This window comes from Schistocerca piceifrons, chromosome 1 (genome assembly GCF_021461385.2).
Source record: "Schistocerca piceifrons isolate TAMUIC-IGC-003096 chromosome 1, iqSchPice1.1, whole genome shotgun sequence".
NCBI classification, from domain to species: domain Eukaryota; kingdom Metazoa; phylum Arthropoda; class Insecta; order Orthoptera; family Acrididae; genus Schistocerca; species Schistocerca piceifrons.
The window spans coordinates 1,091,463,643-1,091,477,691 of record NC_060138.1 but is presented as its reverse complement, the minus strand read 5'-3'; the positions used below and the strand labels follow the sequence as shown (position 1 = coordinate 1,091,477,691).

The following is a 14,049-nucleotide window of genomic DNA, read 5'->3' as shown; positions in this document are numbered from 1 at the left end:
AACACAACCAGCCAACTTATCTGCAACATCATGGGTTGTGTCTTCTATGTCATAAGGTAGGTCACACTGCAACTGTGCGCAACACTCAGTCAGCTTCCACTGTGCCACCCCCATCTCAACCCATGGACATTAATGTTGTTATTCATGCTCGTGCAGATATTGCAACTGTTTCTAACAAACTGTTCACCAATGAGAATATTAACAGTACTCCTCTACACCTCCAAGTGGACTAGGGCATAGCAGCTTCATTCCTGCATTCTAATACTTGTGTATCAACTTCATTCTCCCAGTCGATGGCTACTACAAGCCGTCTTGTCAGTTATAATACACAGCAGATTCCTATTCTTTGCCAGCTTCAGTAGAAATAACATTTACAGCAGTGGTTCAGACAGTAATATTTCTGGTAGTCCATTTACACAAGATTTGTTTGGTTTGGACAGTTTCTGCAATTCAGTTCATTTAGTGTTGGATCTTGTGCCATCAAGAGCTGAATGATTTGTGAAAGGAAAATCTTTCTGTTGTCAGGACTCAGCAAGGCTACTGATTATGTAGTGCACATCACTCTCAAATCTACAGCACAACCCTGTTTTTTCCACACCAGTCCCCTACCACTAACACTTCGTGCTCAAGTGAAGAAAGACAGATTGGCAGCTTTAGGCACTATGGAACCCATTTCGACCAATAAACTGGCTACACCATTAGTTATTAGTAAGAAGCTGATGGTCAAACTCCGTGTTTGTGGTGAATTTGAGGTCACGGTTAGTTCACCATCCATGGTTGATACATACTCCACTTCTCGCTTAGACAAACTTGTGATGAAACTGGTGGATGGACAATAGTTTTCTAGACTAGGTTTGTTGGAAGCTGCAACTTGATGAAGAATCACTTCAGCTTCTTATTTTCAACATGTCGTATTGCCTCTAGAGGTAGAACTGACTGATTTTCAGCATTGCAAGCATGCCAACCAGTTTTCAATGTTACGAGGGCCGTTCAGAAAGTAACCTCCGGTTGATTTAAAAAAAATACACCAAGTTAAATAAAAATATTTTAATATATACATCTTACAACTACATCTTTGCACTATTTTTCTACATAGTCTCCATAGCGATTGAGGCACTTATCGTATCTCTTCACAAGCTTTGAAATTCCTTCTGCATAAAAATCACCCGCTTGTGCCTGGAGCCAGCCTGTGACCGCATCTTTGAGCTCTTCGTCGTCATCAAACCGCTGTGACCCGAGCCATTTCTTCAAATGCATGAAGAGGTGATAATCACTTGGCGCCAGGTCTGGGCTGTAAGGTGGATGGTTGATAACGTCCCACTTGAAGGACTCAAGAAGGGCCGTTGTTCTGCGAGCAGAGTGAGGACGGGCGTTATCGTGCAAAAAAACGATACCGGAAGTCAGCATACCACGGCGTTTGTTCTGTATAGCCCGTCGTAACTTTTTTATTGTTTCACAGTACACGTCTTGATTAATGGTCGTACCACGTTCCATGAATTCAACCAACAACACCCCTTTGGCATCCCAAAACACCGTTGCCATCAGTTTTCTGGCAGAAAAATCTTGCGAGCCTTTTCTTGGTTTGGTAGGCGAATTTGAATGTGCCCACATCTTTGATTGTTCTTTTGTCTCAGGGTTCACATACTTAATCCAGGTTTCGTCACCGGTCACGATTCTGTTTAACAATGGTTCTCCTTCGTCCTCATAACGTGACAGAAAGTCTAATGCAGAGGCCATTCTTTGAGTTTTGTGGTGGTCGGTAAGAATTTTGGGCACCCATCGTGCACAGAACTTACGGTAACCCAATCTTGCTGTCACTATCTCGTACAAGAGAGTCTTAGAAATCTGTGGAAAACCAGTAGACAACTCCGACATTGAGAAACGTCGATTTTCACGAACTTTTGCATCAACTGTCTGAACGAGTTCGTCAGTCACCAATGATGGTCTACCACTCCTCTCTTCATCATGAACGTTTTCTCGTCCACTTTTAAACAAAACGTACCCATTCACGGACAACTCCTTCACTCATAACTCTTGGTCCGTACACGGCACAAAGCTCACGATGAATAGCTGCTGCAGAATATCCTTTGGCTGTAAAAAACCTTATGACAGCACGCACTTCACATTTGGCGGGGTTTTCTATTGCAGCACACATTTCAAACTGCCACAAAAACTAAACTAGCGCAGGTACGACGTTCACTCGACCACGGCTTGATGCCGACTGACCTGTTGAGTGCGTGAACGCACAGATGACGTCGCTACTCCCCCCACAACCTGCACTGTGACCAATCGGAGGTTACTTTCTGAACCGCCCTCGTATTTTGATCAGCTTACTCAATGAATACCTTGTGGTATCAATTACACTGATGACACTTGTTGTGACTCGCCGATCATTCAAAGTGCCGCCGCGCAATCACGCATGTCCTCTACTTGCGGTGCTGTCGGCCAGCCATGCAGCAGCTGCGCCACCTAAGCGGCCAGCCAGCCAGCAGCCGCTAGAGTTGGGCTCAGTGTTCATTCGAATGTTACCCTGTTCACATGTCTTGCTTTGTCAACTTACTCAGTGACCTATATGTGTTGTGTCATTTTGAAATATATGTGTTCAACTTGATGTTATAACAATTGGCGACGAGGTAGTGGATTTTTCCTTTTCATCATTGACCCACAGGTTTCCATGGCTACTGTCGAGCAACTATTGCAAGGTCTCATTGAACAGCAAATGCTTCTCACATCGGCGATTCGCGATTTCGTCACGGCATCAAATGCGAGGCGTTTCTCGTCGTTGTCTATACCTCCTTTTCCTCCTTACGATGAGACGGCAGAAGATTGGTCTGATTACGAAAAACGTCTTCGACAGCACTTCTTGGCATTTCATATCACGGACGGACAAACATGTAAGTCTCCGTTCCTTTCATGGATTTCCCCTCAAATGTATCGGTTGTTGTCGCAATTGGCTCCTTCAAAAGATTCTGCATCTTTGTCCTTTGCTGAAATGTGCTCAGTTCTGTCTGTCTATTTTCAAAAGGAAATGCATGTGGTAGCCTCTCGTGTTGCTTTTTATCGTTTTCAAAAACAACCGCATCAATCCTATCGCGCTTGGGCTGCTGAACTTCACGGTCTCAGTCGAAAGTGTCAATTTGTTACTGACGTTCACAAAGAATCCTATGCTGATTCCATGGTACGGGATGCTATTATCCGGTCGGCGCCCGACAAAGAAGTTCGGCAAAGTGCCCTTCAGTTGGCAAATCTGACTCTAGATGAAGTCCTATCCATCGCGCAGTCTTTTGAAATTTCTCGCGCCGCTGGGGCGCAAATAGAGGCGTGTCGGGGAAACACAACCTCTGTGCGCTGTTGACGACGCGTGTGGTGCGTCCCCACCAGCCAACGTGGCCGCAGTACACTCCCAAGCACAGCCTCGGCCTAACCGTAAACAACCCTTTAAGAAACGGCAGCAAAACCCCCGGCAAATTCCTTCATGTCCGCGGTGTTTTACGAAACATTCACGGGAGGACTGTCCCCAACGTTGGGCCGTGTGTCACAATAGCAAAAAGAAGGGTAATGTGTCTGCCATTTGCAAATACAACCGCATACATGATGTTCACGACTGTGACACTGATTCTGCTTCTGTGATGTCTGTCAATTGCACTTCTTCCCTTTCAGGGAAGATATTCCTCACTGTCCAAATGCTTGGGCGGGATGTTCGCATGCAGGTGGATACCGGTTCTGCTGCCACTATAATTAATTCTCAGACGTATCTTTCGTTGGGCTCTCCACTCCTATCACCTGTCACTCGGCAATTACGGATGTACAATAAACAGAAGATTTCTCTCTTGGGACAATTTAATGTTGAGGTATCTTACAAATCCGTCGTTCACACAGTTCCCATATTTGTGATCAACCAGAGTAACGCAGAGAATCTTTTTGGTTTCGATGCCTTTTGCGTTTTTGGGTTCTCCATAGACGACTCTGTCAATATCGTCTCTGATGCTATTCCTTATGCTCAATTGGATTCCTTGTCGACGACATTTTCGTCCCTTTTTTCTCCTGGGTTAGGCCGTGCAAACGACTTTGAAGCTCATATCACGCTCAAACCCACTGCTCGGCCTAAGTTTTTTCGGGCTCGGCCCATTCCTGTGGCCCTTCGTGATGGGGTAAAACGGGAGCTGGATCGTCTCACTACTTCAGGGGTCTTGCCTCCTGTCACTTCCAGTGAGTGGTCCTCTCCTGTCGTTGTCGTTGCTAAGCCCAATGGTGACACTCGTCTCTGTGGCGATTTTAAAGCCACTGTAAATGCACAATGCCTCATCGACATTTACCCTATGCCCCGACCTGAAGAATTGGTCACTAAACTTGCGGGAGGCCAGTATTTTTCTAAAATTGACCTATCAGAAGCTTATCATCAACTTCCTCTCGACGCTGCTTCCTGGCAGTTTCTGGTCCTTAACATGGCTTTCGGCCTCTATCAATACCAACGATTGCCATTCGGGGTTGCCAACGCCCCTGCTCTCTTTCAGCGATTCTTGGAACAATTATTGCTCCCTGTCCCTGGGTGTATAAAGTACATGGATGACATTGTTGTCACTGGCTCCACCACTGAAGAACATCTTCAGAACCTCCGCACACTTTTTCATGTCTTACAGACTGCCGGTCTTAAGTGTAATCTTCAGAAATCACAATTTTTTCAGGCATCTATCACGTACTTGGGGTTTCAACTTTCTCGGGATGGTATTCGTCTGCTTCAGCAAACTGTCGCTGCGACCGATGCCCTTCCTTGCCCTACATCTGTTAAGGAACTGCAGGCCTTCTTGGGGAAAATAGCTTACTATCACAAGTTCTTACCATCTGCTGCTTCGGTGGCTCAGCCGTTGCATCGCCTGTTGCATAAAAACGTGCCTTTTCACTGGTCCGCGTCATGTGATGCAGCTTTCCAGAAATTGAAGACTATGCTGAAACAGGCCCCGTGCCTGGCTACTTATCGACCTGGCCAACATCTTGTTCTTGTCACGGACGCCTCTCAATATGGGGTTGGTGCAGTCCTTGCCCACCGTTTTTCAGACGGCTCTGAACAACCCATTGCTTATGCCTCCAAAACACTCACGGACGCCCAACAAAAGTATTCTCAAATTGAAAAAGAAGCTTTGGCCATTATTTATGCTCTTCATAAGTTTGGTGTTTTCTCTATGGATCCAAATTTCATCTTGTCACGGATCACAAGCCGCTTGTTTCCTTGTTTCATCCATCATCGTCACTTCCCGACAAGGCTGCACACCGCCTCCAGCTTTGGGCTCTTTACTTGTCTCGTTTCAATTATGAGATTCATTTCCGGCCGACGGCTCAACATGCGAATGCTGATGCAGTGTCTCACCTTCCCATGGGTCCTGATCTGGCATTCGATAAGGACGAACTTGTGTTTCCATCTGGATGTTGCCGAGCAGCGGGTTGTGGGCGGATTCCCCATCACAGGGGACCGGCTGGTGGCGGCTACAGGTTCTGATCCTACCCTCTTCCAGGTTTTACGCTGTGTTCAGAAGGGTTGGCCAGATCGTCCGTCTGCGAAGACTTCTGATCCGTTGCAGAGCTGCTACGCTTTGCGCTGCCGCCTCACGGCTAGGGATGGTGTTATCCTCCTTTCCAATGACAATGCTTCGCCGCGTGTTGTGGTACCTGCGTCTTTGCGTGCTTCGGTCTTGTGCCTCCTTCACCAAGGGCACTGGGGTGCGTCTCGCACAAAATCTCTGGCGCGCCGTCATGTGCACTGGCCTGGTATCGACTCTGAAAGAGCACACATGGTCGTTGCCTGCGGCCCTTATGCATCACAGGCCGCCACCCCGAAGTCATCTTTGTCACCGTGGTCTTCGCCTGAGACGCCCTGGGAGCGCATTCATGCTGACTTCGCAGGACCTTTTTTAGGTACTTATTCACTCCTCGTAATTGACGCCTACTCTAACTTTCCTTTCATTGTCCGTTGCACGTCGCCTACCACCGCGGCAACCACAAGTGCTCTCGCCAACATTTTTTCTTTGGAAGGCCTTCCCTCTACGCTTGTTACTGATAATGGTCCGCAATTTGCCTCTTCTGAATTTGCAGATTTTTGTGCTCGTCACGGCGTTATGCATGTCACTGCCCCTCCTTTCCATCCACAATCAAACGGTGAGGCTGAACGACTGGTCCGCACATTTAAGGCTCAGATGCGGAAACTCCTGACTTGTTCTGCTGCTGAGGATGTGCTTCTCCAGTTTCTGGCTTCTTACTGTTTCACCCCCATGGGCAACCACAGCCCGGCTGAGCTCTTACATGGCCGACAGCCCCGCACGCTACTTCATCTTCTGCGGCCTTCCACCTCACGGCCTCGGGTGCCTTCGCTTGGCCGGTTCACTGCCGATGACCTTGTCTGGGTATGTGGATATGGCAGGCGGCCAAAATGGAGTCCGGGCCGCATCTTACGACACCATGTCCGACGCCTGTATGAAATCCAGACGGACACGGGAGTTGCAGTGCGTTATTCGAACCAGCTTCGGCCTCGTGTGCCGGCAACGCCTGTTCCGAATGCCGCTACACCACCTTCAGCTCTACCGGACGCTCGGGATCTTGGCATCTCTCATTACTCACAATGCAGCCCTCTCACCGTAATCTCGGTGCCAGTACAAGAACGGACACCACCAGGAGACGTGCCCAAGCAGGAACCGGATGACCATCATCTGTCGGAGCCAATCTACTTGCCTCCTTCTCCTACGGATGCTGACACATCGCCCATGTCTCCTGTGATATCAACTGGACTTGCAGCAACGGGCAGATTGGCGCACGGGGCCCTAGCAGATTCGACCCCTATGTCTCCTGTCATCTCGACCTCTTATCATCGAGGACACTTCCATCCATACAGGAAACCTCCTCCTTGAGACTTTACGGCCAGTCACACAATGCCTATGGACGTTAGCAATCTACAGGCCACCTCCATCAAGACCAGTAAAAAAATTTCAAAGGGGGGGGAGTGTTGTGACTTGCCGATCATTCAAAGTGCCGCCACGCAATTACGCGCGTCCTCTACTTGCGGCGCTGTCTGCCAGCCATGCAGCAGCTGCGCCACCTAAGTGGCCAGCCAGCCAGCGGCCGCTAGACTTGGGCTCAGTGTTCATTCGAATGTTACCCTGTTCACATGTCTTGCTTTGTCAACTTACTCAGTGACTTATATGTGTTGTGTCGTTTTGAAACATATGTGTTCAACTTGACGTTATAACAACACTTATGTTACCAGTTCTACCAGCAACAACCACTTTCACAACCTTCCTCTTTTGTTCCAGACATTGTGTGATGCAGGTATTATGTGCAATTTAGGTAAGTCACATTTCTTCCAACACTCTACAGAACACTTGAGACTTGTTATTTCTCATCAATGGGATTCAGCCAACCAAAAGTCACGAAGCAGCTATTGCATCCCTTCCGTGACCTATATGAATTTCAAGGAGCTAAAAGCTTTCTTAGGCAAGGTCACATATTACCATAAGTTCATTCTGCAGGCAGCTATGGTTTCATATCCTCTAATTCAACTGCTTTGGAAAGGTGCAGCATTTGAATGGACACCTCCCTGCACCCACACATTCAAGACATTCAAAGATGGTGTGGATTCTACCCTGTGCTTGACCATCTATCAGCCAGGGTGCAACGGATGTCTTGCAATATGGCGTGTGGGCCTTGTATTCTCAATGTCATGCTGATGGTTCTGTACTGACTTTGTGTCAAAGACAATGCACAGAAGAATTACTCTCAAACAGAGGAGGGTGCTCTTGCTATTATTTATGCTATCAAGAAGTTTCATGTGTTTCTATATCATGTTAAGTTTTATCTGGTGACTGTTCACAAGCTGTTAGTCTCTCTCTTTAGTCTTGCGGCACACTTGCCAAATAAAACAGCATATACATTTCAACGGTAGGCCCTGTACCTTGGTAAGTATAATTATGAGGGCCTCTTCCATGCTATTGCTCAGCATTCAAATACAGGTCTTTCGTTTTTACTGGTGGGATCTGACCCCGTACTTCAATCCAGATGAAGTACTTTGTTTTTACCTAAACGAGAAACTCGACAGCCAGTGGATGGATTCCATATTACCAGTTCTCACATGGCTCAAGCTATTTCCACCAATCCTGTTCTTTTCCAAGTGTGACGATGTATTCGGCAAGCGTTGCCAAAGTGACCTCCAGCTTGTCGGATCCCGTCTGCAATTATTTTCTGTTAAGGCAGAGACCCATGCTCGTTGATGGTGCCATTTTGTTGTCCACAGAAAACTCTATTACCAGGTGGTCATTTTGTCAGCATTTTGACATGACATTTTTCACTTTCTGCAGCAGAATCATTTAGGATACCTTATACACAAAGATGGCTTGCCGCCATGTCTATTGGCCTTGAATTGACCATGAGACTGAAGATTTAATCACTATTTGTTCTAAATACGCTAGTCACAATGCCTCTCCACAGCAATGTTATTCACCGTGTTATTCATTGTTTGGAGCTGGGCAGTTCTTGGATACTTATTGACTTATTGTCATCAATGACTACTCCCACTTTCCATATGCTGTCAACTGTCATTCCACCAGAGCACACACAACAGTGCAGGCTCTTACTCAGATCTTCTACACCGAAGGTCTGTCCTGAAACCTGGTTAACTGACAACAGTCTGCAATTCATCTCTCAGACTTTTCACGATTTTTGTCCACCATATTATTCACAGTGCTCTCGCAATCCCATCCCACTCTCAACTGATTGGGGAGGCAGAATGCCTCTTAGCAATTTCAGAAGCAAATGAAGAAGTATACTGGCGACACCCACATGGACGGACATGATTTCTTAGCACTCGGTGCTGAATCTACTACTCCCCACATCAAGGCCTCCCAGGGCCCCCAACAATGTGCTATATGCCTTGGACTCCAGTTTGGGCTCATGTGTTTGGTTGCTGTGAGCATTTGATTCCTGCAGTCATCTGCAGCCAGTACGGTCAGCGCATCTTCACACTGCAGACAGAAGACAGGCTGATGAGCCGCCACTACAATCAACTCTGCCACTGAGTGACGGACCAGCCTCTGCTGCCTCCATGCACACCTACAAGATTTTGCGCTCTTCCCATACCTGGACCTTCTTCCTCACTTCCACCTTCGATGAGTTTTCAACTGATTCTGTCCCCAAATGACACTGCACCTTGCTCACCCTCCTCCATTCTCATTTCCAGCCCTCCACCAGTTCATCAGGACCTGGACACAGACAGCCATACACAGCAGCCAGAGGCACCACGTCAACAGCAATGTGGACATGCAGCCGACATCCAGCACCACCTTGTGGAAAACATGACACGCAATTCTATTTAACCTCAGAGTGGAGTGGCTTCTGTCTCACTTTTTAATGGCTTATGCCCTTGTTAACTTCATATCACTCATGGATCATTGTATGTCTAAATGCTGGATGACATAAATGCTAAAGCTGCTCAAATGACAATTTGGCAGGAAATACTGACAAACGAGAATGTGCATTCTTTTTCATAAGTTGCCATAATGGATTACATTTTTCAATCATGAAACAAAATTACAATCACAAAAAGGAGCACACTGAACTAGCATTACAGAACTTGTCAATTATTATGGTCATTTCTTGTGGTGGCTACACTGAGAAGCATCAGAAATTTGTATTTCTCAGGGTTAGTAATTTATCAGAATCACATTAGGAGGTTTAATCACTTGAACATGCCATGCACAATTAATAATGTTGCTGTACAAACAAAAATTAAAATCTGAAAATAATGTAACACTCACCTTGATATATAATATGAGGTATGGTGGCAGCTTAGTAATTTCAAACCTCTTCATAAAATTCTCTTTGTATGTCTTATACTCTTTCTCAGTTTGTGCATTGAATTTCTGGAGCAATGTATACAAGTTCACCTGGAAGAAAAACAAATTTAAAATGAGAGAGAAAGAAAGTTTTAACATATTTGAGAACTTATTTTAGTACTTTAATTTTCATTAGGAGAAATTTTTGTTTCGCAGAACTGAATGGGAACACTGAAACCAGTATAAAAGTAAAATCTTGAAAGTGTGGAAACATGACATAGACAGAGGGACAGTGAGACCAGTTTAACCTTGTCTCCATGCTACGCTGGATATGGGTGCAGTTATGATAGAGGACATGACTAATGAAAAAGTGTTGCCATTACTAACAAAATACAAGTATTTTCTTCCATTGTTTTCTGGCAGTGAAAGACTGCAGTACAACTGCCCAAGACATGGAAATTAAAAAATACACTCCTGGAAATGGAAAAAAGAACACATTGACACTGGTGTGTCAGACCCACCATACTTGCTCCGGACACTGCGAGAGGGCTGTACAAGCAATGATCACACGCACGGCACAGCGGACACACCAGGAACCGCGGTCTTGGCCGTCGAATGGCGCTAGCTGCGCAGCATTTGTGCACCACCGCCGTCAGTGTCAGCCAGTTTGCCGTGGCATATGGAGCTCCATCGCAGTCTTTAACACTGGTAGCATGCCGCGACAGCGTGGACGTGAACCGTATGTGCAGTTGACGGACTTTGAGCGAGGGCGTATAGTGGGCATGCGGGAGGCCGGGTGGACGTACCGCCGAACTGCTCAACACGTGGGGCGTGAGGTCTCCACAGTACATCGATGTTGTCGCCCGTGGTCGGCGGAAGGTGCACGTGCCCGTCGACCTGGAACCGGACCGCAGCGACGCACGGATGCACGCCAAGACCGTAGGATCCTACGCAGTGCCGTAGGGGACCGCACCGCCACTTCCCAGCAAATTAGGGACACTGTTGTTCCTGGGGTATCGGCGAGGACCATTTGCAACCATCTCCATGAAGATGGGCTACGGTCCCGCACACCGTTAGGCCGTCTTCCGCTCACGCCCCAACATCGTGCAGCCCGCCTCCAGTGGTGTCGCGACAGGCGTGAATGGAGGGACGAATGGAGACGTGTCGTCTTCAGCGATGAGAGTCGCTTCTGCCTTGGTGCCAATGATGGTCGTATGCGTGTTTGGCGCCGTGCAGGTGAGCGCCACAATCAGGACTGCATACGACCGAGGCACACAGGGCCAACACCCGGCATCATGGTGTGGGGAGCGATCTCCTACACTGGCCGTACACCACTGGTGATCGTCGAGGGGACACTGAATAGAGCACGGTACATCCAAACCGTCATCGAACCCATCGTTCTACCATTCCTAGACCGGCAAGGGAACTTGCTGTTCCAACAGGACAATGCACGTCCGCATGTATCCCGTGCCACCCAACGTGCTCTAGAAGGTGTAAGTCAACTACCCTGGCCAGCAAGATCTCCGGATCCGTCCCCCATTGAGCATGTTTGGGACTGGATGAAGCGTCGTCTCACGCGGTCTGCACGTCCAGCACGAACGCTGGTCCAACTGAGGCGCCAGGTGGAAATGGCATGGCAAGCCGTTCCACAGAACTACATCCAGCATCTCTACGATCGTCTCCATGGGAGAATAGCAGCCTGCATTGCTGCGAAAGGTGGATATACACTGTACTAGTGCCGACATTGTGCATGCTCTGTTGCCTGTGTCTATGTGCCTGTGGTTCTGTCAGTGTGATCATGTGATGTATCTGACCCCAGGAATGTGTCAATAAAGTTTCCCCTTCCTGGGACAATGAATTCACAGTGTTCTTATTTCAATTTCCAGGAGTGTACAATTGAATTTGAAGTTTTAAATGATTCTTGAAAAAGTTATTTTTCTGTGCAAAGGCCAATTTTTATTTTATGCAACAATAATTATGTAAATTGTGTCTTCAGTGATCATGTCATAGGGGAAAAAAATGGATAACAGTTTTGATTATTACGAACATCCTTTGGATTAATCATGCTGGCATCTGTGAACCAAACACTTGTGATATTGTATTCAGGTTAGTTCAAAGTTTAAAAACATGTGGTTGCACATACAGCAACATTACTAGACAAAATGGAAGTTTTCAGTAAAATGAATTTCCAGAATGAATGGCACAGCTATTTTACCAGGAACCCTTTATACATGCAGTAAGATTGTTACAATAGAACAATGAAATTAATTCTCTTTAAATTAATTAACCATCACTCTCACACTGGCTTCATAACTGAATGGAAATTTTCTTTATTTTTATTGTAAAATACTAACAATGAGTAAAATACAACATCAACTTTGCAAGCAGTACAAAAAAAGCGGCATTTTCAACAAACAATGGAAATAAGCAAGTAAGCATTTGATGCTTTATCGTAATACCTGTGGAATAATGTTCTCTCTAAATTCATCTTTGAACAGAGGTGGAGGTGGCAGGTCACATGTTAGATAAAGAAATGGTGAATCTGTCACCTTCTCTTGATATTCATCTGTAAGCAATAGAGCACTCTTCTGCTCCTCTTCCAACTCTATGGGTGGAATCTTGCGGGTGTAAATTCTCATCGATCCCAGAAAGGAGCGATACACAATGGAAGAATCAGGTTTCTTTGTACCATTCAGAGCTAAGTGTAATGCATTTAGAAACCAGGACAGGAAGTCTATAGGGTCACCTAGAAATAAATCAGAACTTTCATGTATAAATAAATCTTATGAGATATAATGAAAACACAATAAAATTGAAATAACATTACCTGATGATACACTGTAACAACATCAGTTTTTGATAAGAAATATCTTCTGTGGGATGACGAGTTAATTAAGTGAAATAACATAAATTGAAGGACATTCCAAACATTTGATTAAAATAATATTAAGCTTATACAAGAATATGCAGAAAAGGTTGGGCCTGCCTTATTAGCAGCAAGAACAAAAAGGTAATAAATCAGGGAATAAAACAAGATTTTCCAAAGTCACCAATATTATGTAATATGTACACAGACGCAAGAGTAACAATGTACTCTGATAAACAATTCTGAAAGGAACAATGTCATTTTAAATACAGTTTTAATAGCAGATATGGTGACAGAAAGGGCATGTGGCCACCCCTTAGATTAGCCACACCAAAGCTGTTAACAACAATACTGACACTGTGCTGATGCAGGAAAAATGCACAAAAAAAGAAGAATAATGAAAAAAGATGATATTTTATCAGTGGATGACTTGGTTATTTTCAGCTGCAATTAGGAGCAAATAAGCTGGATAACACAGCCAAAATTTTTAACTTGAATTTATCTGTAATAATAATCATGACAATAGACTTACAAGGGTAACATCATCATCTGAGGACTAAAATAGCTACATATGATGAAATTACAGAACAAGAGATTAACAATGAAATAAAAACCACAAAGCCTAATGCACTGTAACTGTTGGCTATATGCCTGTTCAGTTCAGTTCTGTACGAAAGTAAGCATTTCAACCAGTTTCACAAGATATAGATCAGTATAGTCTCTTACCTTGCTCAATAAACTGAAATTTCTTTTTACTCCACAGGACAACAGCTTGAAGCATTTCATGGGGAGAAACATGTGCCTTAAAGTTACGAGGGTTCCACAGCTTTCGCATAAGCTCTCCAAACCTCTGTACCAGTAAGAATGAACTGTCTCCTGGTGGTCTCTTTATACGAGCATAATTAATTTCACGTAGAAAATAATTTCTTAGTGGCGTTACATGACACAATGCCTGAAAGATAATAATACATTGTCAGGTAGAGATTAATATATACAATAACTGCTCATGTATGTGGAGTGGCAAGGGAGGGCATGTGGTTACAAGAATGTGTTAAAAAAAAAAGAAAGAAAAAAACATCCATTTATGACTCACTTACTAATTGCAGGAAAACGCAAAACAGTGTTTTATGTACAAGATGGTGAACAATACATACAAGGGTGGATTCAAATTTTTGGTAAAAAATTGTAAATATGATTTAGTAAACAAAGCTGAAAATCGCCCTAACTGCTGTAAAGCTATTGGCAGCTGTGCATGGATTACCAAGAGACACTTACCAAAGATATAAAAAGTACATGAGTACTATCCTCTCCCTCTGATACTGTCTACTCTATGAGTAATACAGAACTTATCACATCATCAACTTAATTGTA

At 45.1% G+C, this 14,049-nt stretch overlaps 1 protein-coding gene across 1 annotated transcript in view; it reads right to left on the bottom strand.

The window, feature by feature from the left end:
* The window catches only part of LOC124798283 (U4/U6.U5 tri-snRNP-associated protein 2), a 67,135-nt gene that overhangs the window by 23,398 nt on the left and 29,688 nt on the right, over window positions 1–14,049 (bottom strand). Inside the window, exons 5-7 of the mRNA XM_047261610.1 lie at window positions 13,405–13,630; window positions 12,272–12,558; window positions 9,795–9,923 (exon numbers count right to left, since the gene is read on the bottom strand). Coding sequence (XP_047117566.1) covers window positions 9,795–9,923; window positions 12,272–12,558; window positions 13,405–13,630 — 642 coding nt within the window. The remainder of the gene's footprint in view (window positions 1–9,794; window positions 9,924–12,271; window positions 12,559–13,404; window positions 13,631–14,049) is intronic.